Source organism: Scyliorhinus canicula, chromosome 16, assembly GCF_902713615.1.
Source record: "Scyliorhinus canicula chromosome 16, sScyCan1.1, whole genome shotgun sequence".
NCBI classification, from domain to species: domain Eukaryota; kingdom Metazoa; phylum Chordata; class Chondrichthyes; order Carcharhiniformes; family Scyliorhinidae; genus Scyliorhinus; species Scyliorhinus canicula.
This window is the reverse complement of record NC_052161.1, coordinates 29,902,937-29,930,554: the sequence shown is the minus strand read 5'-3', so window position 1 is coordinate 29,930,554 and position 27,618 is coordinate 29,902,937. Positions and strand designations below refer to the sequence as shown.

Below are 27,618 nucleotides of genomic sequence, written 5' to 3'. Positions count from 1 at the left end.
AAACTGATTGAATTTATATAAAGGTAAAACCTGAAGCATTAACCTTCCTCTTTCATATGGAGATGGATCTGCCATGCATTTCCAACACTTTTGTTTTTATTTTTGGATCTAGAATGGACGCTGACAATATAGTTTCAACATTTGGAAATACTGTCACTATATGTCCAACTCAAAAAATATTCCAACTTTCTACATGTTATTCCATGTCTGGGAAGCTTAAAGCAGAATAAGTGTTTTTTTTTAATTGCTAGTCATAAATGAAGACAATGTGCAAATAGATTTTTCAATCTACCTCTAGCAATTTTATTTCAACAGAAAGGGAAACAACAATATTGACACTAGTAGCTCCCCCCCCCCCCCCCCGCCTCCTCCTCCTCCTCCTCCTCCCCCCTTCCCCCCCAAGACAAAAATGTGAAAATAGTTGTCTTGGTTAATTATATTGTGGTAAGCGGATTGAATGCTTGGCATTTCACTATATGATGGAAGCAGGAAAGGAATTTAAAATTCAATGGCCTGAAACACAATTGCTGCGCACAATTATAACACCATAATGTGGGAAAATCTATTCAAAAGAGATAGGAATGTGTGAATACATTAAGGAACTGTATTGTGATAAATATTTTATAGCTCATTACTTCTACAATAGTATTCTGATCTTCGGCTAAGAGACAAAAATGTATTTTCTGCCCTCAATCTAATGCATATAGCAGAATACTTTAAGCACAGGAACACAATTACTTGTGACAGGTCATTATTCATTTCACTTCTGGTTGAAGAATTTGTTTCTAAAGCGCCGATAAGAAGTAATGTAGTTTTATGGCTCTTTTTAACATTTGTTCTAAAATGACTATGCATGCCATTTTATGGATCAAGAATAAACATATTTTATACAAGTGAGATATAATATCTCAAATTAAAGTCAGGTTCTAATGTAGCGTGCTTATAATGGAAGGGGTGAAATGAGAATGTGAGGAGTCACAAGAAGGTCAAGGTCATGCTTGAGAATGTATGGTTCTGTTCAGCAAAGCATTAGGTTATTCATTTTTATTTTCCCATTTATGAAGAATATTACACTGCAAGTAGGAAATATAGAATAGCAGAACAAATGTCCTCTGAAATAGATTAGTCATTTAAACTCTTGGTCAGCAATATAAGAAAAAGCAAATGGACATCCACTGTACTGGATGAGAATGATTTTTGGGGTGAAGCAGCCATCAGAGTGAACCGAGGTATTAGGGATAACTAGAAAGCAGCAATGGAGGTCAGCAGGTAGAGCTGATATTGGGATTTGTTCTGGGATCACACTGTAGATATCAGAAATTATTGATTTTTTTTTACAACAAATTGCCCAATTCTCCTTTTTTCCAATTAAGGGGCACTTTAGCGTGGCCAATCCACCTATCCTGTACATCTTTGGGTTATAGGGGTGAAACCCACACAGTCACAGGGAGAATGTGCAAACTCCACATGGACAGTGAACTGGGACCGAGATTGAACCTGGGACCGAGATTGAACCCGGGTCCTCGGCGCCACGAAGCAGCAGTGCTTACCACTACGCCACCCGGCCGCTAAGCAATAATTGATCATTACGATTACCGTATCTGATCAGTAAATCTGAAAGCACATGCTTAGGTTCATTGTACTTCAAGAAATAGGAATTTCCCGGAGACAAAACAGTTTTTTTTTTAGTTGGGGGGGACGGGGGACGGACGACAATGCCTGAAAGTAGCCAATTTAATTATTGCATACTTTTTATATGAAGTTCCAGAGAAACCCACTTAGGCACAAATTCAATACATGAGCAACTATCAACAGCATCTCCAGCACCAATCTCACACAGCAGTATCAGGCATAGCAAAGGTGGCAGAATGAGTTAAAAATAGAATGGAAGACTGAAGCAATGGGAATTTGAAATTCCAATTGTTACTAGTAAATACAACTTTATTCACATTATGTTGCATTACTGCACGTCAGAAACTGTGGCCAAGCTGAGCAGAGGCTTCCCAAGTACGCTGGCGTAAGTACTAGAGCTGAAAAAAACCCATCTTTTATTTTCCACAGATAGGTCACACTTGCTGGATCAGTCAGAAAATAGCCATACACCAAGGAAAGCTAAAAGAAATTCTCTCCATCCAGCTTTCCAATAATGGTTAGAGTTAACATTGACTTAGGAAAGGCTTATTGGATTTTTTTTTTTGAGTAGAAGTTACGGCTACAGCAAGTAATGAAGATACTTTTGGCATTTATCATTTGGAAGGGCATTTGCTAAATTCTTTTTTAAAAAAAAGTCTTCAAGAGGACAAGATAATGGTAGAGGGGGGCAAGGAGCCATGAGAAATATTGGAATATTTATTGAATAGGACAGACTTGAAAGAAGTTCCCAAAAATAAAGATTCTTTCAGATTAGAAAGCCAAAGGTCCATTTTCATCTTCATCAGTAGTTTGCAAGGGCAGAAGAGTCAAAGGAGAGATTCTTGAGGAGGGAGTGCAAACCATGGTTTTGAAAGGAAGACAGACACTGCTTCAAAAGTGATCCATTTACAAAATATTATCCAGCAAGAAAGGAAGTTGGTGGTCAGCTGTTTTATGGGAATGAGGTCAAGATTTCAGGTGTTTGAATGGATAGTTTGAAAAGGACATGAGGAATATGACGTGGGAGAATTCCGAAAGAATGATATGGGTTTTGCCTTAGGGTGGAAAGTGTCATAAGGAGATAGCAGTAAAGCAGCCAAGGCTGGTTAACAGATGGCTTCCACCTTAATGACAATGAAGTTATGAAGTACTGGAAATTATTGGAGGCAAGGTTGAAGGTGGGGAGAGGGGAGGGGGGGGGGGGGGGGGGGGGGAGAAAGAGAGGGGTTCAAGGAGACGGCTGGTGGCACAGAAAAGGTTATCTTTGTCGTTCAGAATGAATGGCAGAGGTGGGTATGGTCCAATATCCTTTGGTATTTCCCAACCAAACTGATGGTTAAGCTTGATACGCTCAAATATGTTGAGCAACATATGTGCCCCTTGAACTTGCTTTCAAGAAGGTGCAGCTGAGAAGGACCAATGCGATGGGAGGCAAAGATAAATACAGAGGTGAGGGAATGATTGAGAACATCTACCAGGCAGAAACACCTATGGAGGCCAAAATTAGATAGTTGGAGGTTTTGTCTTGGGAGAATTTCTTTCCAGAGAAGTCAAAGAAGGAAGCGTATTTGGAATCTCACAGTCACACTGCTTCTCAGTCAGTTTTAAAAATATCTAAATTATTTAAAAACTTAGGGCAGTCAGAATGCAAAATTTTAAATTATGCTTTTAGTTGTTGGCACTTTAATAAATGAAAATTCAAACAAGAAATATTAAACTTTGATTAATAACTTCATCTCCAAATTAATCATGAAAGTACCATATATATTGACATTCTTAGGAAGCCTGGCCATCTTACATTCTTTGATCATGGAATTATTTTTTCAGCATACAACATATCAATGCATTTTCAATCGCATGTCTTAAATTGCATTTGTGAAAATAACTGCATAACTTAACTCAAAAGGGTTTTGGAGAAAGATACTGATGAGGATAATGTAAGTAAATACCACTCATTTATTTATCGGATGCAGAAATTAGTGGCTAATATTTTTCAGACGAATGTATGCAGTCTCCACTATTCTAATATTTCAATAGATGTTCTCTCAAAATAAATTCAACATTTTTAATTTTTGAAAAGACTTATATTTATATACCTCCTTCCACATCCTCAAAGTGATTTACAGTTTTCATTAAAGTATTTTCTGAAATAGTTATTGCTGTAATCTACAGAGCAAGCTTCCATAAAAGCAATGCGCCAATGGCGGCATTTTAAAAAAATTTTGTTTGCTGAGCAATGAATATTGAACAATATTGAGTATCAAAGACTAACAAGGAACAGACACCAGATGGTCTGACCTAGAGAACTGCTTGTGCAATTCTCACAATGAAAACTTGGTGACACTATGAGTACACCTCGTTATTGGAACTTTTATGGCCTAAATGAGACTCTTTGTTCACCAGTCAGATAAGCTCCAAATAATTCAAAGACTGCACGGCTGGGTAATATTAGATGGGTTGAGTATTAGAGTAATTGAGTATTAGATTGACTTAATAGAGACATATAAGATAGTCAGAGGGTTAGATAGGGTGGACAGTGAGAGTCTTTTTCCTCGGATGGTGATGACCAACACGAGGGGACATAGCTTTAAATTGAGGGGTGATAGATATAGGACAGATGTCAGAGGCAGTTTCTTTACTCAGAGAGTAGTAGGGGTGTGGAACGCCCTGCCTGCAATAGTAGTAGACTCGCCAACTTTAAGGGCATTTAAGTGGTCACTGGATAGACATATGGATGAAAATGGAATAGTGTAGGTCAGATAGGCTTCAGATGGTTTCACAGGTCGGCGCAACATCGAGGGCCGAAGGGCCCGTACTGCGCTGTAGTGTTCTATGTTCTATGGGTGTAGTCAAGACTTAACCTGATTTCTGAAATCCCCAAAGCCAATGTGCACTGCATTGGAAAATATACCCGATAATGAAAGGAAAGGCATCTGGCCTAGAATACATAATGTAAGATTTAAGATTAATTGAGTATTCAATAGGTTTGCCTTTGGGAGAACAAGGATAAACTGTGAAACTATCCTCATGTCAGAGCAAGCTATACATTAAAGTAATGGATTTGATGGGCAGAATCCTCTTTATACTTTTTCCTAGTCCTATGTTTTTCTAAGGTGGGTTTTAAATTATAAAATGAGTGTAATAGGTCACAATTTTCAACTTGTTGTGGGTTCTTGTTAAAGAGGAATACATGTCAAAAACAAACCTATTTAGAATGGACAAATAAAAATGGGAAAAAGGCTTTTGTTTAAACATAAGGTAGTACTTTCAATAAAAATAGATGAATCTGGAGATGAATTTTGCTTTTGACATAGAAGCAAATCATTTTCATATTCTTGTGGGCTGTCCCTTGTTTAAACTTCTTTCTGAGGGGCTAACATAAAAATGGCTTTTTTGTACAAAATTAACCTTCATCAGAGAAATAATAAATACTGGATGGATCATATTCGGAGTGTGGGAAGATCTGGGAGTTCAAATGGGGAGAGGCTGATGTCTTGCCCTCTGCCATCCTGATAGCCTGGAGATGGATTCTGTCGAATTGGCGGGACTTGGAGCCGCCAAAGGCGAGGGTATGGGTGAGTTAATTTGAGGCATTGGGGGGTGGGGTGGTTGTTAGTTTTGTTACCTGTTGCTGAGGTTTGACTTTTGTATATATGAAAAATGCCTTCAAGAAAAATATTTCTAAAAAAATACTGGATGGACCAATCAGAGCTTTAAAAATATTTTGTTTATTTAAAAAAAAATCATATATTTGATATTCCACCTGCAACCACACAGAGTACCTAGACCCAGAGAGTGGAACAGCGTAGTTGAAATTAATGTTCTTGACGCTTTCTTGTTTGGTTCTGCAGAGGGTAAACCTGAACAATGTTGTAGAAAGGCGACTCCTCCAGGAAGGACTGATGGAAACAGACCTCCTTCGGGCAGTCAGAGTGGATGTTAATTGAAACCGAGGTTTGAACATGGCTGCTACAATTGGGTGGGTAATCCCTCAATCCTGCAGCAAGAAGTCACTCTAAAGTGACAGGTTTAATACTGGATGGCAGCAACTGCACAAATACAAAGTGAAAATCAGAGAATGGAAGACAAATTTGTTCTGGGATTTATGCAGTTCTACAGTTGCACATAAGCAAGGACAATTTCAATTAGTGTTTCACCCTCTTCATCAATTCTTTTGACTTTGGTGATTATTTTAAACTGGTTACTTCAAGATACAGGTTGGTGCTGGGTTTCCAAAAAAGACTGGTGTGGGAACAAATCGGCTACATTTATATCATACTAAAGAAAATTTAAGGAACATCGAAGTAAAGAAATAATTTAAGCCAGGTGGCAGAGAGCAGGGCTTGTTGTCTCAAGTGGATGCAGATGGCAACTAGATTCACACAAAAACTAAAGACCAGGAATAAGCAGACACTGGGGATTGTCAAGTGAGGCATACCGACTAGATGCAATTTGTAGGAATAATCAGGAGAGGCAATATGAACTAAATGGTAAAAATATTGAAGGAAATAGAGGGACAGAGACATCAGGGGATTCAAAAAGACAAATCTTTTAAAGTGGCAGGGCAAGATGATAAAATTGTTGAGGCATATGGGAGTATTCATTTTATAAATAGCAGCTGAGGGAATAAAAGCAAAGAAGTTATGATAAACTTTAATCACTCTTTTTGCCTCAGATGGAGCAGTGTCCCCAATTCTGGGCAGCACACTTTAGGAAGGATGTTGAGGTCTCAGAGAGAGTATAAAGGAGAACTACCAGAAGGATACCGGACTTGAAGGATTTATGCGACATGACGAGAGGGACTGAGATAACTTTCTTAGTTCTAGAGAAAACCGAGTTAAGATTTAACAGGTGCTCAAACTCACGAGATGACGTAATAGTGTAAAAAGAATAAATTGTACCAGAAGGGTCTGGAGGCTTTGGAGAGGGTACAGAAGAGGTTTACCAGCATGTTGCCTGATATGGAGTATGTTAGCTATGAGGAGAGGTTGGATAAACCGGTTTGTTCTCACGGGAACGAGGGAGATTGAGGGCTACCTGATAGAAGTCTACAAAATTATGAGGGGCACGGACAGAGTGGATAGTCAGAAGCTGGTGGAAGAGTCACTTACTAGGGGACATAGGTTTAAGGTTTAAGGTGCAAGGAGCAAGGTTTAGAGGAGATGTGCGAGGGAAGTTTTCCCCCCCCCCCACTCAGAGGGTAGTTGGTGCCTGGAACTCGCTGCCGGAAGCACGTACAATAGTGTCGTTTAAGAGACGTCTTGACAAATACATGAATAGGATGGGAATAGAGGGATACCGACCCCGGAAGCTTCCTTGAAGGAAGCTTATTCCTTCAAGCTTTAGGTTAGACTGGCAGCATGGTCGGCGCAGGCTTGGGAGGGCCGAAGGGCCTGTGCCTGTGCTGTACTTTTCTTTGTTCTTTGTTTCCACTGGCAGTAGGCTCTAAACCAGAGGACACAGATTTAAGATAACTGACAGAAGAATTAGAGGGAAAAGGGAGAGCATTTCGAGAGCACTGCCTAAAAGGATGGTGAAACCAGGTTCAACAGAAGCTTGAAAAATCATCTCAGACAGGTCTAGTTTAGCAGAAACTGATTATATAATGCTTTAAAATATTTGCTAATACTCATTGCAACTGCTGTGATTAAGTTTAATTTTAAAAAATGAAATTTTATTACATCAACTCAACATCAAGGGCTAGCTTTATTTGATTTTATTTGTCGAACCTCTAATAAACAGCTCAGATGTTGCTGAAAGTGACAAAGTAAGCTGTTGCTCTGAAAGGGCAATAATTGTAAATCTGTGTATGTCAATATTCCAAGTATCATCGAGCCAACAGCAGGAATAGCACTATCATTCAACTACCTCATAACTATTATATTGATGTTTTTACCAAATCTTCCCCATAGTTGTGAAAACACATTTGTGATTGCAGTTTCCTTGCACATCACATTTTATCTATGAACTATGATTAATTTTCGAGATGGCACGATGGTACAGTGGCTAGCACTGGGTTCAGAGAGGGACTCGGGTTCAATTCCGGCCACGGGTGACTGTGTGGAGTTAGCACTTTCTCTTCGTGTCTGCGTGGGTTTCCTCCGGGTACTCCGGTTTCCTCCGGGTAGGTGAGGAAACTGGGTTACGGGGATAGAGTGGAAGCGTGGGCTTGAGTAGAGTGCTCTTTCCAAGGGCATGTGTAGACTCGATGGGCCATTGGCCTCCTGCGCTGTAGGGATTCTGAGATTCTATAATTTTAGACATAGCTAGTTCAAATTGTAAGTGACATACTTACCATTCACCTATTTGTATTACAACACTGCATTTAGCTTCAATTTCCTCCGTTCTCCTCATATTCCTTCAATTTTATTGGTGATGGAGTGGGATTCCAAGGTTAAACCCAATCCTGCCTTCATGTCACGTCTACAAACATTCACTTCAAGCACAGCTAGTGACTGACACCAGGAACTCAAACTGATTAGTGTCACCCTCCCACAATGGGTCAAAAACAGACATATCCTGTGCAACCATGTCTATTATGAAAGTCTGGAATACGAAACTAGTACTGTCTCTGGCTTGCATACTCAGCGTCATATCAGGTCGAGTACTGAACCAGTGAGGATCTCTCCATCTACCCCCAATATTGTTTTTGCTAGTCAACTTTTCAGGCTCCATCCTTGTCACATAAAAGTAAAAGAAACTGACCGACAGCTGAACTCTGCCAATGCACACGTGTATAACGTTGACTGGGAAATTGGCTTTTAATTTCCTCTTGCCTCTTCCCCAACTACCACCCCATGAAAAAAAACTCTACTTCTCCACGAATGCATGTTCCGACCCAACATTAGGACCATGCATTGAGATTTGGGGTACAAAGCAGCAATTTATGGCAGTAAGATAATCTCTTTGACAAACATTTGCACCATGTAATAAAGCATGGTCAAACACTTGGGGCTGGATTCTCCGTTTTTGGGACTATGACTCCACACCGTCGTGAAAACTGTGGTCTTTTACACCAGGAAAATTGTCGACAAAAGGCCACAGATTTACCGGCTAGCAGGCAGCTGTCGTGGAGCTCACAGCTTCAGCTGCCAATACGGCCCCCCGCACTTCCCCCTCTAACTTAATTATCTCACTGATCATGCCAGCACCACTGAATTAAGCGCCTGTCTTATTGCTTCCAGTACACTTTTTTTTGTAAGTTTCTCCCTCTTCCATGTCACCAGTTCCCTTCCTGATTTACAGTCTAACCTTTTTAAAATAAAGAAACGAGTGTTCAAATATAAAAGAGGGACCAGATACTAGCTTGGAGGTTGGGACGGGGAAGGGTGATCAGATAGACGCTGCAACAGAGCAGTTCAGCGGGAAAATGGGATTAAGGGTCAAACCAGAAGGCATAAGGGAGCTGGACAGGGGGAGAGGCCAAACAGTATTGAGAATGGACAAAAGCAAAATACTGCAGCTGCTGGAAATCTGAAATAAAAACAAAATTCTGGAACTACTCAGCAGGTCGGGCAACATTTAGGAAGGGTGCAGACAATGGCGCAAGGAGCTGGGCTGATATATGGAACCATGAGATATGGAACCAAGAGGCGTCAGAGTGGCACAGTCGTTAGCACTGCTGCCTCACAGCGCCAGGGACCCAGGTAAAATTCCAGCCTTGGGTCAGTGTGTGGAGTTTGTACATTCTCCCGGTGTGTTTCCTCCAGCTGCTTCGATTTCCTCCCATAGTCTAAAGCACGTCAGGTGGACTGGCCATGCTAAATTGCCCCTTGGTGTCCAAAAGATTAAGAGGGTTACTGGGGTAACCTAGGGCTTGGACCTAAGAAGGGTGCTCTTTCAGAGGGTCAGTGCAGACCCTAAGGGCCAAATGGCCTCTTTCTGCACTGTAGAGATTCTATGAACGCTGAGTTCTATGAACAATGGGGTAGAAGCATTGAGGTGGCATGGGGTATGATGTGCTGAGCCTGACAGAGCTAAGCTGGACAAAAATCTTCATAAACTCAAAGCTGGCATAATTTGAGGGGAGAATGAATTTAGTGGGAAAGTGGAGAGACATTAGTGAGAAGGAATCTGGGATTATTGTGGCCCTTTAGTGATGCTGGAGTGACAATTCATGTGAAAATGCTCATGATCATGTAACTATAATCGTATTATTAAATCTCTCACCATTGTTCAAAGTTGCAGAATATGTATTGTGATGCATCATCCTCAAACCAGAGTAAACCCATGGGAACAAAATATGATATGACAGACAAATTTAATAACGCCGTTCTGAAAGATGTAAGACAGTGCCTCAAAACCAGCAGATTCAAGACTGAGCCCATGCCATGTTTCAGTTCTGTCGGTATTCAGGTTAGGCAGTTCCAGCCACTCGAGTGCGGGAAAAGACAGGCCAATAACTAGTTGGCATTTCACCACACCAATGCAGCACCTAGTCCAATAAGCTGCTAAATTATTTTACTCATCTTATAATAATGAAAATTAATGCATGGCAGCTTTAAAAAGACTGCTTATGGGTCATCGCTGATTTTTGGAAGCACGATTTGGACACTTTCCCCTGTCCTTGACAGTCAATTGTATTATCATTGCTGAATTTCCCACTATCAACATCCTGGGTTACCATTGACCAGAAATCGAACTGGGTATATAAATTCTGTGGCTACAAGAGTAAGTTAGAGGATAGGTACTCTGCAGAGAATAACTCGCCTCCCGACTCCCCAAAACCTGCCCACCATCTTCAAAGTCAGGAGTGAGATAGAACACTGATCCACTTGCCTGGATCAGTGCAGCTCCACAAACACTCAAGATGTTTGACATCATCCAGGGTAAAGCAGTCTGTTTGGTTGACATCCCATCCACAAACATTCACATTATGCCTGGACCGCAATGACATCAGTGTAAACCATCTACAGAGATGAACGGCAGAACTCACTGAGGATCCTTAGACAGCTCCTCCCAAACCCATGACCGCTGCCACCTAAAAGAACATGGCCAGCAGATGCATGGGAACACCACCACCTGCAAGCTCCCCTTCAAGCCACACACCATCCTGACTTGGAAATATATCACTGTTCCTTCAATGTTGCTGAGTCGAAATCCTAGAACTCCTTCCCCAACAGCACCGAGTGTAGCTACACCACATGGACTGCAGCGGTTCAAGAAGGCCGCTCCTACCACTTTCTCAAGTACAATTAAGGATGGGCAATAAATGCAGGGAAGCCCACATCTCATGAATAAATATTTTCTTGAATTCTATGTTATTTTCAACAAGCCACAGGCGAAATGGTGTCTGATTTTTCAAAATTATTTCAGTTATACAATCTGGATGGAAAGAATATCATAACTTACTGCAGCGAATTGGGAAGAAGATATCGGAGTTAAAATGCGACTTTTGAATATTTGCCAACGAGCCATCCTGGACTGGAGCTATGTGCTGAATATTTTAACTTGTAAGACTAGGCTTGGAATTATATGTCCCATATGTGTTGAAGGGTGCATAGGTCCAATGGTTAAAAAATTTAAAAATCAAAGCTTTGAAGTTAAGTTTTTTTGGTTCTAAAGGTAAATAGTTTCCTCTTGACCCCATCGCTTTTCAAAGCCCATTCTCAAAGAAAATACACCATTCACCCCCAGTCCTTGTAAATTACCACTATCACCTTGAGTCCTGTGATTCTTGCAAACTACCACTCCACCTCTAATTATCCATTCCTCTCCAATAAGCTCCTAAATCTTCACCCATCTTTCCCACGACTTTTATGTTTGAATCTCTGCAATTGGGTCTCTGCCTCTTCCACAAAACATAAAACAGCACCAATCGAAGTGAAGATGAGATCCTCCGTTTCTATGATGCACATTGCTGGGCTGGATCAATCTGCAGAATTTGACATGATCAACTAAACAATCATCTTCAAACCTGTATCCTCCATTGCTCTTCTCTTCCTTGAACTTTGCTCTTACCTATCCAACCACAATCAGAATGCCTGAAGCAATAAGATTATCTTCACTACTGCAGCACTTCCTCGGGAGACCCCGCCAATCTATTTTTGCGACCCTCTTATTTCTCATCCACATGCTGTCCTTTTGAAATTAATTTAATGGTAATTAGGAGCAGGCATGGCACAAGATTTTCAATAAAAATATTGTGACATAAAGAACACATAATAATCATCTTTATTGTAACAAGTAGGCTTACACTAACTGTGGAAAAAACCCTAGTCGCCACATTCTGGCGCCTGTTCGAGTACACAGAGGGAGAATTCAGAATGTCCAAATTACCTAACAGCACGTCTTTCGGGCCGTGTGGGAAGAAACCTGAGCACCTGGAAAAAACCCATGCAGTCACGGGGAGAATCTGCAGATTCTGCACAGACACTGACCCAAGCCGGGAATCGAATCTGGGACCCTGGAGCTGTGAAGCAACAATGCTTCCCACTGTGCTACCGTGCTGCCCTGTGTGTGTACGTAAATATATTTTAGAAGAATCCAAGGATTTGCTCCAAATTTAATCCAAGACAATGAGTGTAGTTCAGAAAATTATTAGTGAGGCAGTCAGCGGGATCCTCCGCCCCACCGGCAGGGTATCGACTTCCGCGTGTTTCCAGTTTCCCCAGCCGACCAATGTGGTTTCCCACTGTGGACCACCCCACGCTGTCTGGGGAAACGGGAAATCCTGCTGGTAGCTGGGGCACGCTGCGCCAGAAAAGGGGGCTGGCGGGTCAGAAAATCCCACCCAGTATATTTCCTCACATTCAAGGAAATTGTGGCGAATATGTAATCAGGAAAAATCCAATAGCTGTTATAAACAAAAAAGTTAACTTGTTTGGTGATATATAAAATATAAAGCATTTAAACATGCAACCTCACTTTCTGGAATGTACATTTTACTACGGCAATTGTGTACACGGATTATAGTTCAAATTTAATGCTATGTATATTTAGTCAATTTTAAGCACGTGGGATTAAATTTGCAGGATGTGGTGCTTACCAAGATGGAGTCTCTTTCTACCTTTGTGATGTGGGACGAGAACTGGCTTTATACACAAATCAGGGAGAATCATAGGTTCCATTCTATATGCCACAGGATCCAACTGCAAAGGAATCAACAAATATTTTGTTTAAAGTAGCAAATAGATCAATTTAAAAAGTACAATATGAATCTCCCAAAGGCTAAATTCTGAATAAACACAAATTCAATGGATTCAACATAATTTCCCAGCTGCAATGTGGAAGAAAATGACGGCAGCTTTGTTGGAAGTCATGGAAAAACGGCCCTAAATTTAAAAAAAACCTCCAATCAATGATCCATTGACCTGAATGTCAAAGCTGAAATTGGAAACCATAAATGTGAAACTGAACAGAAGCAATTTACAGTTATGACATACCGCTAGCCATCAGTTATGCATTGTGTACAGCATGCCAGATAGTTCCGATTGTGAAAAAAATGACTTCTTGAACTTCGATGTCAGAATAAGCACTAGACTGAAGGCATAGTTTAACTATTGAACTGAAGCAGTTAGCATCCAAACTAATTTGCTTCTGTACAGGAACACACAACCTTAATAAAACTGGCTGATAAAATGTAGTGTTTTAAAAAAAAAGGATGCACTGAAGAAATTGGATTCCTGTACCTCTGAAGCTCAGTAAATGATACCCTTCTGAGCAGAGAGATCTTTGGAGGAGCACAAAAATGTGTTACCAAGATGCAGGTGAATTACCCATAGGAGTACAAGAAAACAAAAGATCAATACGTAGTGCATTTCATGACCTCCATAAGGCTTCAAAACCATGGCCTGTACCTCCCTTGCAGTACAGGAACTGTGAACAGCAAACTCTCCCAAACAGCAATAAGAAAAGCATGTACAGTCTGCAAAACAAACTGATCAATTTCCAGGCAAAACTCCCTTTGTTAACAAAATATATGTATGATGCAAATTCCTCATCTGGCAATGGAACTCAACATAAGCCCCTCAGACTTTTGGCAAATTGTCAAGGCTTTACCAACTTATACCCACTAAATCCTCTACACATGTGCTAGAATTTTTTTTTTAAAGTGAATACAAAATAGAAAAAAAATGAGACCAGAAGACAATCACAGCCTGCAACCTGCACAACATGGTATTATGGTACAAGCTTTGCTTTCACCATTGTAACTTTAAATAAAATTGGATGTTACAGCATAGTCAGAAACAAGTATTCTAATATTTCAAAGTCCAAATATGTAAATGTAAATTTTTGTTCAAGTCTTAAAATTAAAAAAAAATTCTAGCTCTCTCTAACATAGTCACTTGATTGTATATAACTGGAGTATTGATGAAAAAAGATAGATGCTGTCAAAGCTTTTAATCCTGCACTCTTCAGGACAGTTGAATGAAATGAAATGAAAATGAAATGAATGAATGAAATGAAAATCACTTATTGTCACAAGTAGGCTTCAAATAAAGTTACTGTGAAAAGCCCCTAGTCGCCACATTCCGGCGCCTGTTCGGGGAGGCTGGTACGGGAGGCTGTTGCAGGACTACTTACTGTAAAAGGAACAACAATTTATACTGCACAAGAAGAGTGTGCTGATTCGTTGGCAAGTGGACTCTGACTGGTTGGCAACTGACTTGGTAGAAGCGCTGCCATGGAGAATGCACAATGTTTTTTTGAGGAATTGCACTGACAACCAACTTGAGATCACCAGTCAGACCCGCGGTGTGGTTCACTTACGCATGCTGGAAGCTATGGATGGAATTCGCCCAACCTGTCTGCGGTTGGTTTGGTGCCAGGCAGAGCCCAGAATCTAACATGAGCCAAAAGGCTAGTAACCTGCCAGTGTAAAATCATGTTGCAATTCTCCCAATGGTGGTCAGTCTTCCAATGACCGATGTTGTGAATCGCATTTGCATCTCATGAACACTTATCAAAACAGATGCCAGTATTCCATCAGGCCTTTCAATCTTGTGTCACACCAGTGTAAAATTACATCGGTCTTGGGTGGGTTCACCTGTGACCTGGACTTGGGAAATTACATTCAGTGAGAGGGAGGGATGGTTTTTTTTTGCTTGCGGTTGTTTTTTTAAAAATATTTTTATTCTCCTTTTTCACATTTTCTTCAAAATTTACACCCACCAACAAACAATAACCAGTAACGAATACAATGTCAATTCTCTTAGCAACAACAACAATCTGATCCTCCCACCAACCCCCAAACAACAGCCCACATGTCGACACAAACATCAAATAAAAAAAGGAATCAGGAATCGCCCAATGTCACCATTAACATACACAGTACCCCCTCCCAACCTAATGTTCGATGTCATCCAATTCTTGAAACTGTATAATGAATAACGCCCTTGAATTGTTCGCTTGCGGTTGTTATGTATGTTTTTGTTAGTATTACCTACTCTGTCGTTAATAATGTTGAAAATAAATTTTGTACCATTTTCCTCTCACATTTGGGGGTTTTGGTGATAGGAATATTAAAATGTGAGAGATTGGTGGGTAGCGCGGAGTGGGCGGCGAAAGTGTTTGGTACGATGTGGTGACAAGTGGAGGTCTAAACAGGCTACACTACAAAGGAAACATGTCCTTCGCCTCTGGGTGGGGCAGTTGCGCCGGGTTAGAGAGCATTTTACAAGCATGGGGAGAAGGGCAGTTGGCTGCTTGCGAACAGTTGAGGCAGAACGTGGTGGCGAGAGAGATTAGACAGATAAGGGACTCGGAGTGCAGGGTGGTCACTGACCCGGGCCATTGTCGATTGCACTTTGGGCTTCAATGGGGTGGAGAGGCATAGAGAGAGGGTGGATGGAACATTGATTCACCCCATATGCAGATGACTTACTGCTGGATCACAGACCCGGTAGATCGTATGGATACGATTATAGGGGTATTGGCAGAGTTTGAGTCGCTTTCAGGGTATAAGCTTGTGAGAAAGAAGGTGTTCCTGGTCATTGCTTGGATGCTGGAGTGAGGTTTGGAGAAGTTGCAATTTCGGCTGGTCAAGTCGAGTTTTCGATACCTGGAAATAAGGGTGGCACATAGTTGGGCTCAGTTACATAAATTGAATTTGACTAATATGGTAGAGGGGGTGAAGGAGAACTTCAAGAGGTAGAATGCTCTTCTGCTTTCATTGGCGGGTGGGTCCAGACAGTGAAGATGACGGTTCGACTAAAATTTCTGTTAGTCTTTCAGAATCTCCTGATTTTTGAGCCTATGTCTTTTTTTTGGGAGGTTAAATAGGTTGATTTTGGATTTTATATGAGCAGATATGGTACACCGGGTTAGGAGGGTATTTCTGGAGGGGACTGGCAGAAGGGTGGGTTGGCTTTGCCGAATTATTCCTGGATGGCGAACATGAAGACGGTTCGGATGTGAGTCGTGGAGTAAAGGTCGGTGTGGGGGCGGATGGAGGAGGCTTCATATATGGGGACAGGTTTGAGGACACTCTTCCGGTCTTGCTGGCTAAATAGTCCATGAGTCCGGCCGTGGTTGCATCACTCAGAGTCTGGAATCAGTGCAGGTAACATTTTAAGATTGAGGCCATGTCGCTGTAGGTGCCGGATTTTTGATAATCATAGATTAACTCCAGCTGGGTTGGACTCAACGTTCAGGGCATGGGAGGAGGAGGGATAGAGAGGTTCAGAGATTAGTTTGTGGAGGCAGGTCCAGTTAGGAGAGTTGATGGAGAAGTTTGATTTGCCGAGGGGTAATGGGTTTCGGTATTTGCAAATCAGAGACTTTGTGAGGAAGGAACTGGCCACGGTTCCGAGGTTGCCACCCCTGCCGTCGCTTGAAAAGATTGTCTGAGGATGATCTAGGGGAGGGGAAGGTCTCCGATATCTATGGGGAGTTAATAGAGGAAAAGGGCCTCAGGAGCCAGGTGGGTATTCGAAGCGGGGTTGGAGCGAGGTCCTGCGGAGGATAAATTTAACCTCCTCTTGTGCAAGACTAAGCCTAATTCAATTCAAAGTGGTGCATAGAGCGCACGTGACAGTATCATGGATGAGTTGTTTTTTCCGGAGGTGGAGGATAAAGTGAGTGGTATTCAGGGGGGCCGGCAAACCACACTGATATGTTCTGGTCTTGCCCGAAGTTGGTGGACTTTTGGGAGGCTTTTTCGGGGATTGTGCCGGAGATTTTTGGGGGTGTAGATGGCCCCAAGTGGGTGGCAATATTCGTGATATCGGAGGAACTGGGAGTGTAGATGGGGAGAGGGGCTGACATGGCGGCCTTTGCCTCCCTGATAGCCCGGAGACAAATCTTGTTTTGGTGGCGGGCTTCGGAGTCGCCCAAGGCGGCAGGGTGGATGAGTGACTTGACGGAATTACTACCTCTGGAAAAGATAACATGAAAATGAAAATCGCTTATTGTCACAAGTAGGCTTCAATGAAGTTACTGTGAAAGTCCCTAGTCGCCACATTCCGGCACCTGTTCCGGGAGGCTGGTACGGGAATTGAACCGTGCTGCTGGCCTGCCTTGGTCTGCTTTCACAGCCAGCGATTTAGCCCAGTTGCCATTAGGGGGTCAGAAGAGGGGGTTCTTCTCGAGGTGGAGGTTGTTCATCGCCTTCTTTAATGCTTTCTAGACATCAGTGGTGGTGGGGGAAAAGAGGGAGAGGGAGTGTTTTGTTATGGGTCATCTTTGTTTCACATTATAATTATAAAGTTAGCCATGTGGGGTGTTCAAAGGAATGGAGGGTTTTTATATTGTGGCAAGTTTATGAAGATGAATGTTTCCTGTGTTTTGTATATAAATTGGAAACACCCTGAATAAAAATATTTTTAAAAAGAGTGGTGTGGCACAAGGCAGTCCTCGGTTCACAATAAACTTCAAGGTGAGTGCAACAATTTTCTGCCATAGTGCTGTGCAGCTCCGGATGTGCTGTTCACTACTCTAATGGGGCAGTTCGGTTCCTGCCCTTGAATGCCATGTCAAGCTGGCCTTCATGGACGGAACTGAGCTGCTAGATCCATGGACCCTCCTATGTCCCCGCCTTGAAACAGGACAGCACCTAGGGTTGGAAGCACGGGGGTTCCCTTTCCTGCCCTTCTCTCCCTCCGCAGTGCCACACACCAGTGTCGATTTGAACAGGCCTGTGCTGCGGGACTCTTGCAGCCACAATGACAAAGGTCTGAAACTTGACTGGGGTGGAGTGAAAAGTTGAGGCTATATGAGCGCCTGATCAAGACAAGATATGAGGAAATGTGGAAGGATGGCTGTGCAAGGAGGTGGGTGAGGAAGGGAGGGTGAGGGCGCACAATGGCAGGCAGTGGGGCAAGGAGGTGGTTGCAGAAGACAAACAATGGAAGGCAGGGGGAAGACAGAGGGGAGGGAAGCTGGACCTCGCAAGGCTGCATGAAAAGCTAACAATCAAGCGGGTTAAATGGGTACCACATCGATTACACAAGAATTAGAAGCAGGAGCAGGCGTAGGTCACCAGGCCCATCAAGCCTGCTCTGCCATTCAATATGATCATGCGTGATCTATGCCAGCATCAACTCTATTTCAGTGCCATTTCCCCATAGCCCTCTATTCCTCGATCTATCAAATATTTATCCACCTCCACTTTAAATACGTTTAATGATCCAGTCTGCACGACTTTCTGAGGCAGAGAGTCCAGAGATTCACCGTCAGCGAGAAGAAATTTCGGCACACCTCAGTTTTAAATGACCAGCCCGTTATCATGTAGCTATGTTCCCTTGTTCGATACTCTCCCACTGCTGGAAACATCTCACTATCCATCCTGTCAGGCCCCCTTATGTTTGAATAAGGTCACCCCTCATTCTTCTAAAGTCCAAGGAAGGAATACAGACCTAAACTGTATTCTCTTGATAGGACAAACTTCTCATCCCAGGAATTAGCCCAGTCAATATCCTTTGGACTTATTCAAATGTTACTGCATCCTTTTAAGCGGACCAAAACTGTACATAGTGTTCCAGGTGAGGCCTCACCAACAACCTGTACAATCGCAATTTATGGTAAAGGGGCTTGGGTAGGTGAAGGAGAAAGGGTGGTTGAATCGAGGAACAGGCTTCTGTTGGAGGCTGTTAACCTTTTTCCTCTGGGTTGCTGACATCTGCACAGTTTGGTGAAGACACGTGGGCTGGAAAGTGATGTGTGCATGCTGGACTGGTATTTAAATATGGCTCCAAGACTTTCGAACCCACCAGTTGATGGCAGGCAGACTAATCAGTTGTCGGCCTGCTAGGTGACTCGGAGGGGAACTCACCTGTGCATAATTATTCAAGTTCCAAGCACAGAATGTGGAATGGGATCTCACCATTCTGGTCAACAGGAAAGGCACCAGCCACCACACAGCCTCAAAATGGGAGAATTCCACCCTCATATACGCACACAGGACTCTGTTGATATCAGTTAAATCAGCTCAAATAACGGATTAAATCAATGATATCCCAAGTCTTGCTATTCATAAGCTCACTGTATAGACTTGGGAGTAATCAGGGCTGCATTCAATGCAATTTTCTAAATATTGTTATTGTGCTAGCACAGATTTAAAAAAAAAGAGATTCTCTGCAAAGCTTTGCAAGCAGCAATTGTTTCATCAATACAAGAGAGAATTTCCCCAGGGAAAATCATGCATCAATTAAACCCCTGCAGAAGCAGTGCAAGAATGTCATTTAACATTCTTATATTTGCTAGTCAATTACTATTGACTAGTCAATTCGGAATTCAAACTAACTAGATGCCTTTTTGATCAGAACATATGAATGCATCCCAAAATATAAAATCATTAGCTAATATATTTATAACCATTCATCAATAGCTCTGCTGTTAATGAAGTTATTAACAATTTCAAAGCAGTATAACTAAATTTAATAGAAACTGACCCAACTATGGAAAGATTTCAGAATACCACAAGATATGATTTTTTTCAAAAGCATGCCAATACACTTGTTAAAATAAAAACAAAATGTTGCAAATGCTGAAAAATTAAATAAAAACAGAAAAAGCTAGTCAGTAAATCACATCTGTAGAGAAAAGGATGTCAATCAGCTGATATTTCAGATCTAAGACTCCTCAGGAAGATTGGTTCAGTGGTAGCAAGCTTACCTCGGAGTCAGAAGGTCATGGGTTCAAGTCACACTCTAGCCATGAACACAATCGAGGCTGATGCTTTAGCCTACTGCTGAGGGAGTGCAGCTCTGTGGAAGCATCTTTTTGCAAGGATTTTAAAACAATATCAGTAACTCTTTGCTTGATGTAAAACATCTTATTTGGAGAAGGAGAGTTCTCGTGGCTGTCTTGGGCAACATTTATCCCTTGGCTAACATCGCTCTACACATTAGATCATTTATCACCTTGTCATTTGTGCTATGCGCAAATATGATTCCGCATTTGCCTGTATTACAAGTCTGATTGGTAGAGATGTTGGTAGAAATGTTGCCATGGAGAATGCACAATAGTGCTAAGAATTAAATTGACAACTAAACATTCGGCCTCGCACCGTGGCACATTTGAGTGCCCGAAGTACTTGTATTCACACAGGGCTCTGCTTAATGTCAGTTAAAGCAGTTCATAGATAGGATCCTGTGATGCCCAAGTTCATTGGCTGAGAAGTGCTTTGGGAAGTCTGGAGATTATGATAAATGCTACCAAATGCATTTCTTCTGGTGCTTGAAGTCTTCTGGTGCTAGACGTCTCTATAGTTAATGTTCAATTATATAAATTTGCACTTATAAAAATTAAGCACGTTTAACTGATACTCAAAAATATTTTTGCCTTAAATGAAGATGGTCAACTTCCTGATACCTACAGAATTTTGTGACCTCTTGAAGGGTTGCCAGCACTCCTGGAATGGCTGGGAGACCCTCAGTCTCCCGTTAGCTATTAAAAGCAGTCAAGCAGATTTTTAAACCAATAGGATTCACATTCTCTGACAGCCCAGAGTCCATATAACTTAAAGGCAGCACTTTCTTGAAGGCACAGCCAGCATAATGATATTTACATTGGGGCCATGCAAGCTTTCTGCCTCATGGATGTTGCTGTTTGCTGTCCCTGCATGTTTTTTCCTTGCAGCGATGACACAGAGCGAGAAAGCCTCAAACTGAGCCCTTGAGTGGTCAACCTGAGACTTCTAGAAGAACAAACAAAAAGCCTGAGAGAGAGTCAAGGCCAGGACTCACTCAAGGTAAGAAAGAGCGATTCTGTTTTCACCTTTTGCTTTGCTGCTGAGCTAGAAAAGTCACATTGATTAAATGCCAACAAATTTGAAATGGAGTGTGTTAGTCAATTCCAGTGGTTAGGGAAGACCCTGTAAATGCTAATATTCTTAGGTGAAAAGGCACTGGTTGTGTACATGTTTTAAAGTTCCTTTGTAAAAAAACAAAGTAATTGACCAAGAACTTGAGTAGCATATACAATTAAAGTAGTAAATTGTTCAGTATAGATTTTTGGTAGTTTTAAATCAGATGGAAGACTGGACACCCTTATGAAAAATTCTTTTGTGAAAAACCTATTTTCAGCTAAAAAGAACTGCACCAGGTTACCACTCAAGCAGATCAAAGAAGAATTCTCAGTGAAAGAAAAAAAATTAAACCATTATATTCAATTCTGCTAACTGGTTACACTGCTTCTTGCAAAATCTTTGGTTTCTATTATTCCAATGACTTTCTAATAGAAACATGAATTTTAAACCAAAAGAAGGGAAATTCCAAGTGCATCTCGGGTACCGTTTGCTGCTTGTATCAAAACTCAATTCCTTTGTATTCCAGAGGGAGGTGTAGCGAACATGCAAGACTTATTTTAATGATACCATGTATAGTTATTGATCTTCAATGTTCAGAAATATGTTGAGCAACAAATTCCACTCTCTAGCTCTCGAGGTTTTCAAGTCTGTTGCCTTGGAACTTGGTGGATCTAGTTTAACTTCAAACTTTTTTCTGCATTTACACAAATTGGAAGGAGGGAGAAATCAGCAACATAGAAAGATCCAGTAAAGAGGAAATGTGAAAGAGAAGAGGCAGGTCAAAGAACATGAGAGAGGGAGACAGGTGAAAATAGGGAGAAAATTATTCAGAGGGACAAGAAAAAAAATTGGCACTCAGAAAAACAATGCAATGGAGAGGGAGGGAAAGAGGCGATGAGAAGCATAAGATTTCAAGCAGATAAAAACAAAGCATGTCAAAAAACACATTGATAGACCAGCCGTCAAAATTTCTTGAGTCTTTGTAGTTAAACAAGGATACCAGTCAACACATCAGTAACACTTTATTTAATATTTATAGCTCTTTAGCGTTATATCATTGTCACACTGCCTCATCTAATTTGAAAGGTTAGCACCTCAGTTAGTGTTATGGGACTGCCGTCCAGACTTGGAACCATGGCTTATTCCTCTCTCTCAATAGATTCTGGTTAAAATCTGTTCATTGAGTACAACAATAACATACATACCTGTACCACATTTAACATTATAAAACACCTCAATGAGAGAGATATCAATAGGAAAAAAATGACTTCCTTGACACTGAGCCAGAGAAAGAAAATCAGGAAAGATGACCAAAACCTTGATCAAGGAAGTAGGTTTTTAGCAGCATCATAAAGAGGAGAGAGGTAGAGGGAAATATGAGATGCTGGTCAGGAGAGCATTGGAATAATTTATAATAATCTTTATTGTCTTTAGTAGGCTTACATTAACACTAAAAGTCAAGGCTAGAGACGATAAAGGTATATGAGATGATGGTCTCAGCAGCAGATGAGTTGAGGGAAGACCACAGTCAAGCAATGTTACACAAAAGGTGGAAGTAGGCAGCCTTGATGACAATGCATATTTTTGATAAGAAACTCCGCTTTGGCTCAAGCACAACACCAAGGTTGCAAATGGTATATTCAACTTAAGACAATAACCGAGTATGTGGAAAGCATGGACAGGAAATGTAATTTGTAGTATGGAGCAATGGCAATAAAAAAAAAATTCCTTAGCATACCTCTGCAACTTGATGCGCTTTTGGCCAATATCAGGTATGTAGATGAAAAATACAATGAAATCAAGAACAGATCCCTGAGAAACTCAAATTAATAAAGCGAGAGCAGCAGAGAAGCCATGGCAGGTTATTTCCTGGATACGATTAGGAAGATTTGAATGCAAAACAACCCATGGCAACTTCACCCACCTGATTGGAGGGGAGGAATTGGATGGGGATGGTGCAATTAACTGAGTCGCAAGTTGCCGACAGGTCAAGAGTGATGAAATGGGATAGTTTATATCGCAGTCACAGTCAGTAATAATCTCATTTGTTACTTTAACAAGGGCCTTTCAGTAGTGCGATCAGGCTGGAAACATTACTGGAGGGATTAAAGGATGGAAGTGCAGGAAGAATGGGCACTGATTTGAAATGAGACAATGTATTCAAGGGTTTAAGAGGAAAGGAGGTTGTAAATGGGTAGCAGTTGATCAGCATAAAGGGGTTAAGGGTATGTTTCGAAAGAGAGAATGATAATAGCAGATTTGAAGGGAGGGGGACAATGCCTGAGGAAACAGTTAACAACATCAGCCACCATGGGGACCAATAAGGGAAGTGAGTATCTAGCCATTTGTTTAGATTAGAATGAGGGAGCAGGAGGTGGGCTTCATGGCAAGCTAAGAGCATTGCAGAAAGGGAAATTGAATCTGGAGAAAGACAAAAGTACAGTGCTTGATCAATGGGAATTTTGGGGAATGTTTATTGGAAATTTGGGAAAAGGAGGGAAGCAGCACCAAAAGAATAGTCTCAATTTTGTGAGACAAAATATTCCACGAGATCCTCACACTTTTCTTATTCATTCATGGGATGTGAACATTGGTAGAAGGCCAGCATTTTCTGCACATCTTTAACTGCCTTTGCAAAGGTGGTAGTGAGTCACCTTCTTGAACTGCTGCAGGTTGTGTTGGTACACCCACTGTGCTGCTAGAAATTAAGTTACAGCATTTTTATCCAGACACAGTAAAGGAATGGCAATCCAGTTCCAAATCAGGTTGGTGGGTGCGACTTGGGAGCAGAACTTGCAGGTGATGGTGTTTCCATGAATCTGCTTCCCTTGTTCCTCTAGGTGGTAGAGGTTGAGAGTTTGGACAGTACTGTTAAAGAAGCCTTGGTTAGTTGCTGCAGGGCATTTTGTTAGCAGTACACACTGCTGCCACCATGTGTTGGTTATGGAGTACATTAATATTTAAGATGGTCAATGGGGTGCTGATCAAGTGAGTTCCTTTCTCTTGGATGGTGTCAAGCTCCAAGTGTTGTTGAAGCCACACTCATCCATGCAAGTGGAGAGAATTCCATCACAATCCTGACTTGTATTGTGTAAATAGTGGACAGGCTTTGGAGAATCAGGAGGTGAGGACGGAGAAGGGAGATGATAGTACTTTTAGAATACAGTCTGTCAGAAAAAGCAGGAAAAAAACTCTGCAATGGATAGAGTAAACGTGGAGAGGATGTTTCCACTTGTAGGAAAAACTAGAACCAGAGGATACCATCTCAGGCTAAAGGGACGACCCTTTAAAACGAGATGAGGAGGAATTTCTTTAGCCAGGGGTAGTGAATCTTTGGAACATTGCCGCAGAAGGCTGTGGAGGCCAAATCAGAGTGCCTTTAAGACATAGATAGGCTCTTGATTAATAAGCGTATCAGGGATTATGGGGAGAAGGCAGGAGAATGATGAGAAAAATATCAGCAATGTTTGAATGGCGGAGCAGACTCGATGGGCCAAGAGGCCTAATTCTGCTCCTATCTCATATTGTCTTATGTTGTCTTATAAACTTCTTAATCTGTGGCTCTCAGTGTATGCTGTATTTACCAATAAAGCTATTTATGGCCATTTAATCATTTTCAGGTTAATAGTGTGGGGTTGGGAATTAAGAGTAATAACATTTTGCAATCACATTGGAGTAGACGTGGGAGTATTTTGCTTGAAGTACTAAAATTAGTAATGCAAATCAATCTAGAAATGGAATCACACACACAATTTGATCAACAGAATTTCACTGCACTTTTCTCATGTACCCCAAACCAGTTCCTGTCAGTCTATCAGTAAAACACATTTAGAACAAATGGCTTTTAGAATTTAAAAACATCAATACTCAGGGAAATTTAAAAAATCAGACAACATAATAAATGATTTTCAAATGAAAAAGGTCATCCACGTGTATTCATATAACTATGTATTCACTTAAAGTGCTCCTGCAGCATTGCAACACCCTCCGCATAAGCAGCAGCGTTGATTACTTTTGAGGAATTACAATATTAAATGGACTAAAATGCGGTTTTAAAAATCTGATGAAAACGTGGATTAAAATTTCACAGCGGAATGTATGCAAATAAGCTGATGTTATCAGTGAGAAAGGAACAGTCATGTATCATTGTAATCAATATAATGTTTTCTCTATTTGCTGAAATGTTAAATTAAATGAACACTTGTTATGCAACAGATTTAAGCAAGATTATCAATAATTAGGCTTATTGTTCAGCACTTTTGTTAACAATTTAAATTGATTCTCCCTAGAAATGGACAGGGTTGTTTTTACTGCTACATAGAAATGACATAAGCACTTTCATAAAGCACAGAAGAAATGTAGGCCATTCGGCCCCTCAAGTCTGCTTCCTCAATCAACAAGATCATGGCTGATCCGATCACAACCTCAACACCATTTTCCTGTCGCCCCACCATTACCTTGGTCTCCATTGTGGAATAAATGGCTAATTTCTGTGCTACAAAATACTTCTCATTCCTCAGGAATATTACATCGGATGAATATTCAACATTCATGCAAGATGGCATTTTCAGAATAAACCGACTAGAGCCATGTATTACGCCAAACCATCCAAATGCATTAAAACACATTTTCTGTGCACATGGACTAACTGAAACACTGAGGAAAAGAGGGAATGTTGTTAAATTCTAATTCGATTTACCAGGGACCATCTGAATGCACATCTTGAGAAAATTATTTTTGGAACAAAGCCCCAATGAACGTAGTGACAATGATTTGCAAAGTGCAGGATCAATTTTTTGTACTGTAAAGATCAAGGGATTCAGTCAGGAAAACATAAAATATACTTATATTTACAGTGACTTCAATAAAGAAAGTAATTCAAGGACACTGCACAGACATGTGATCAAAGGAAATATTAGCGGGGCAGCACGGTGGCGCAGTGGGTTAGCCCTGTTATATCACGGCGCCGAGGTCCCAGGTTCGATCCTTGCTCTGGGTCACTGTCCGTGTGGAGTTTGCACATTCTCCCCGTGTTTGTGTGGGTTTCGCCCCCACAACCCAAAGATGTGCGGGTTAGGTGGATTAGCCACTCTAAATTGCCCCTTAATTGGAAAAAATGAATTGGGCACTCTAAATTTTTTTTTAAAAGGAAATATTAGCGGAGTTGACCAAAAACCTGATCAAAGCAGTGCATGATAGGGCAGGTCTTAAAGGGAGATAGGGAGAAAGGTGGAGGAATTTAGGGAGGGAAACACAGACGAAGGAGAAGAAAAAGCTGGAGGTCATTGTTCTTAACAGAGGCTGGGAGAGGAAATTAGGCAAAATGCCTCGGTGAGAAATCTGGGGTGGGAACGATAGAAAGGTGGTGAGAGAGATGGAAATGAGGGAGGTCTTTGAGGATCAGCTAGAATAAAAAACACTTGTCCAGGAATTGGCAGCACACTCAATCTGAGAGTTGTGAGGATAGTTCTGTAACGCTAGATTGCACTTAAAGTTGTCACTTAAAGTTTTGTTGAGTTTTATCAGTTAAGATAAATAGGGAAGATGTTAAAAATGTTTCATTTAAGGCAGAAGTAATTGTTCTGCTTGGATATTTGAAATAACACTACATTAAGGTCAATCCATTGTTCAATAGATAGGCACAATGGATTCTAAGTGACAGTAGTTCTGTCACACACTGTTGGTGATTTATGAATCTCCATCCAACCCTCTTGCTTAAGGTCTAAAATCTAATTTTTTGTCATTGAGTACAGAATGAGAGGTTTGTAAAGTAACAAGCTTCAAGGTTAGATGATCAAGGCGAGAAGAAACTTCTTTCCATTCCAAGAGTAGTGGGATATGTGCAATAGATTTCACTAAAAGCAACCGATGCATCAATTAACTCCTTCAAAAGGGAATCAATACTCCATGTGAGCCATGAAGATAAGGAAGCACAAGATAGAAGATACAAGAATTTAATTTCCTGAGAGTTAAACATAAATTTACTGTGATCCCCAAACTCATGAAATAAAAAAAAGGGAGGAAAGAGCTTCAAATTTACACAAATCTTTCACATCTTCAGGGTCAAATAAGGACTTCTTTTTTGAACTGGTAGCATTGCTGTAGGTAAAAAACTTCAGTATATGGATCCACCTTCACATTTCCACGATGAACTTTGGCCTGCAGCCTTGGATGTGCAGCAGCCCTTTTCCCCACATGGGTGTATTTATACCGGTTTATCTTTACTATACTTATAATCTTCAATCTTACTCCCAACTAAATATTTATCTAGCTTTATTTTTAAATCCAAGTATGTTGCACACCACTGGACAGCCTTTGCTGGTTAAATTCACAAAGGTGGTCAGCAACTCAATCTATTGATTCAAAAATCAACGATAACAATTATTTATGTTATTAATATTTATTATGATTGTACTTCACGATTGTTGCAACAACCTCATGGCTCGGATGTGTACAGCATCTTTAACTTAAGAATGCATAATAATCTTAGTTTGGTAAAACATAACTTGAATACTGTTCAAAAAGAGGAACATGCTATTGAAGTTTTTTGTCTTGCAATCGTCAGGACAGCTGTGCAAGATAAACCATTAGCAAAGGGAACAACAAATTATACTACATGAGAAGAGAGTGCTGATTGGCTGGCAAGTGAACTCCAATTGGTAGAAACATTTCCATGGAGAATGCAGCAGAGAACAGCTTGTTCCAAATTCAAACAAGGCCAGTCAACTCTGACTGATCCAGGCACTGCCATGGGGAGTGAGCCAGGAAATGGCTGTCCCCCAAGCTTTTGTTTAGTT

At 41.1% G+C, this 27,618-nt stretch overlaps 1 protein-coding gene across 3 annotated transcripts in view; it reads right to left on the bottom strand.

Annotated features, from left to right (window-relative positions):
- The window catches only part of LOC119979296 (SEC23 interacting protein), a 153,111-nt gene that overhangs the window by 52,293 nt on the left and 73,200 nt on the right, over positions 1 to 27,618 (bottom strand). For all 3 annotated transcript variants that reach the window (XR_005463696.1, XM_038821347.1, XM_038821346.1), the window contains exon 15: positions 12,620 to 12,722. Coding sequence is in view for 2 of the 3 variants with exons in the window: in XM_038821347.1 (XP_038677275.1) it covers positions 12,620 to 12,722 (103 nt within the window). In the remaining variant the exon portion in view is untranslated. The remainder of the gene's footprint in view (positions 1 to 12,619; positions 12,723 to 27,618) is intronic.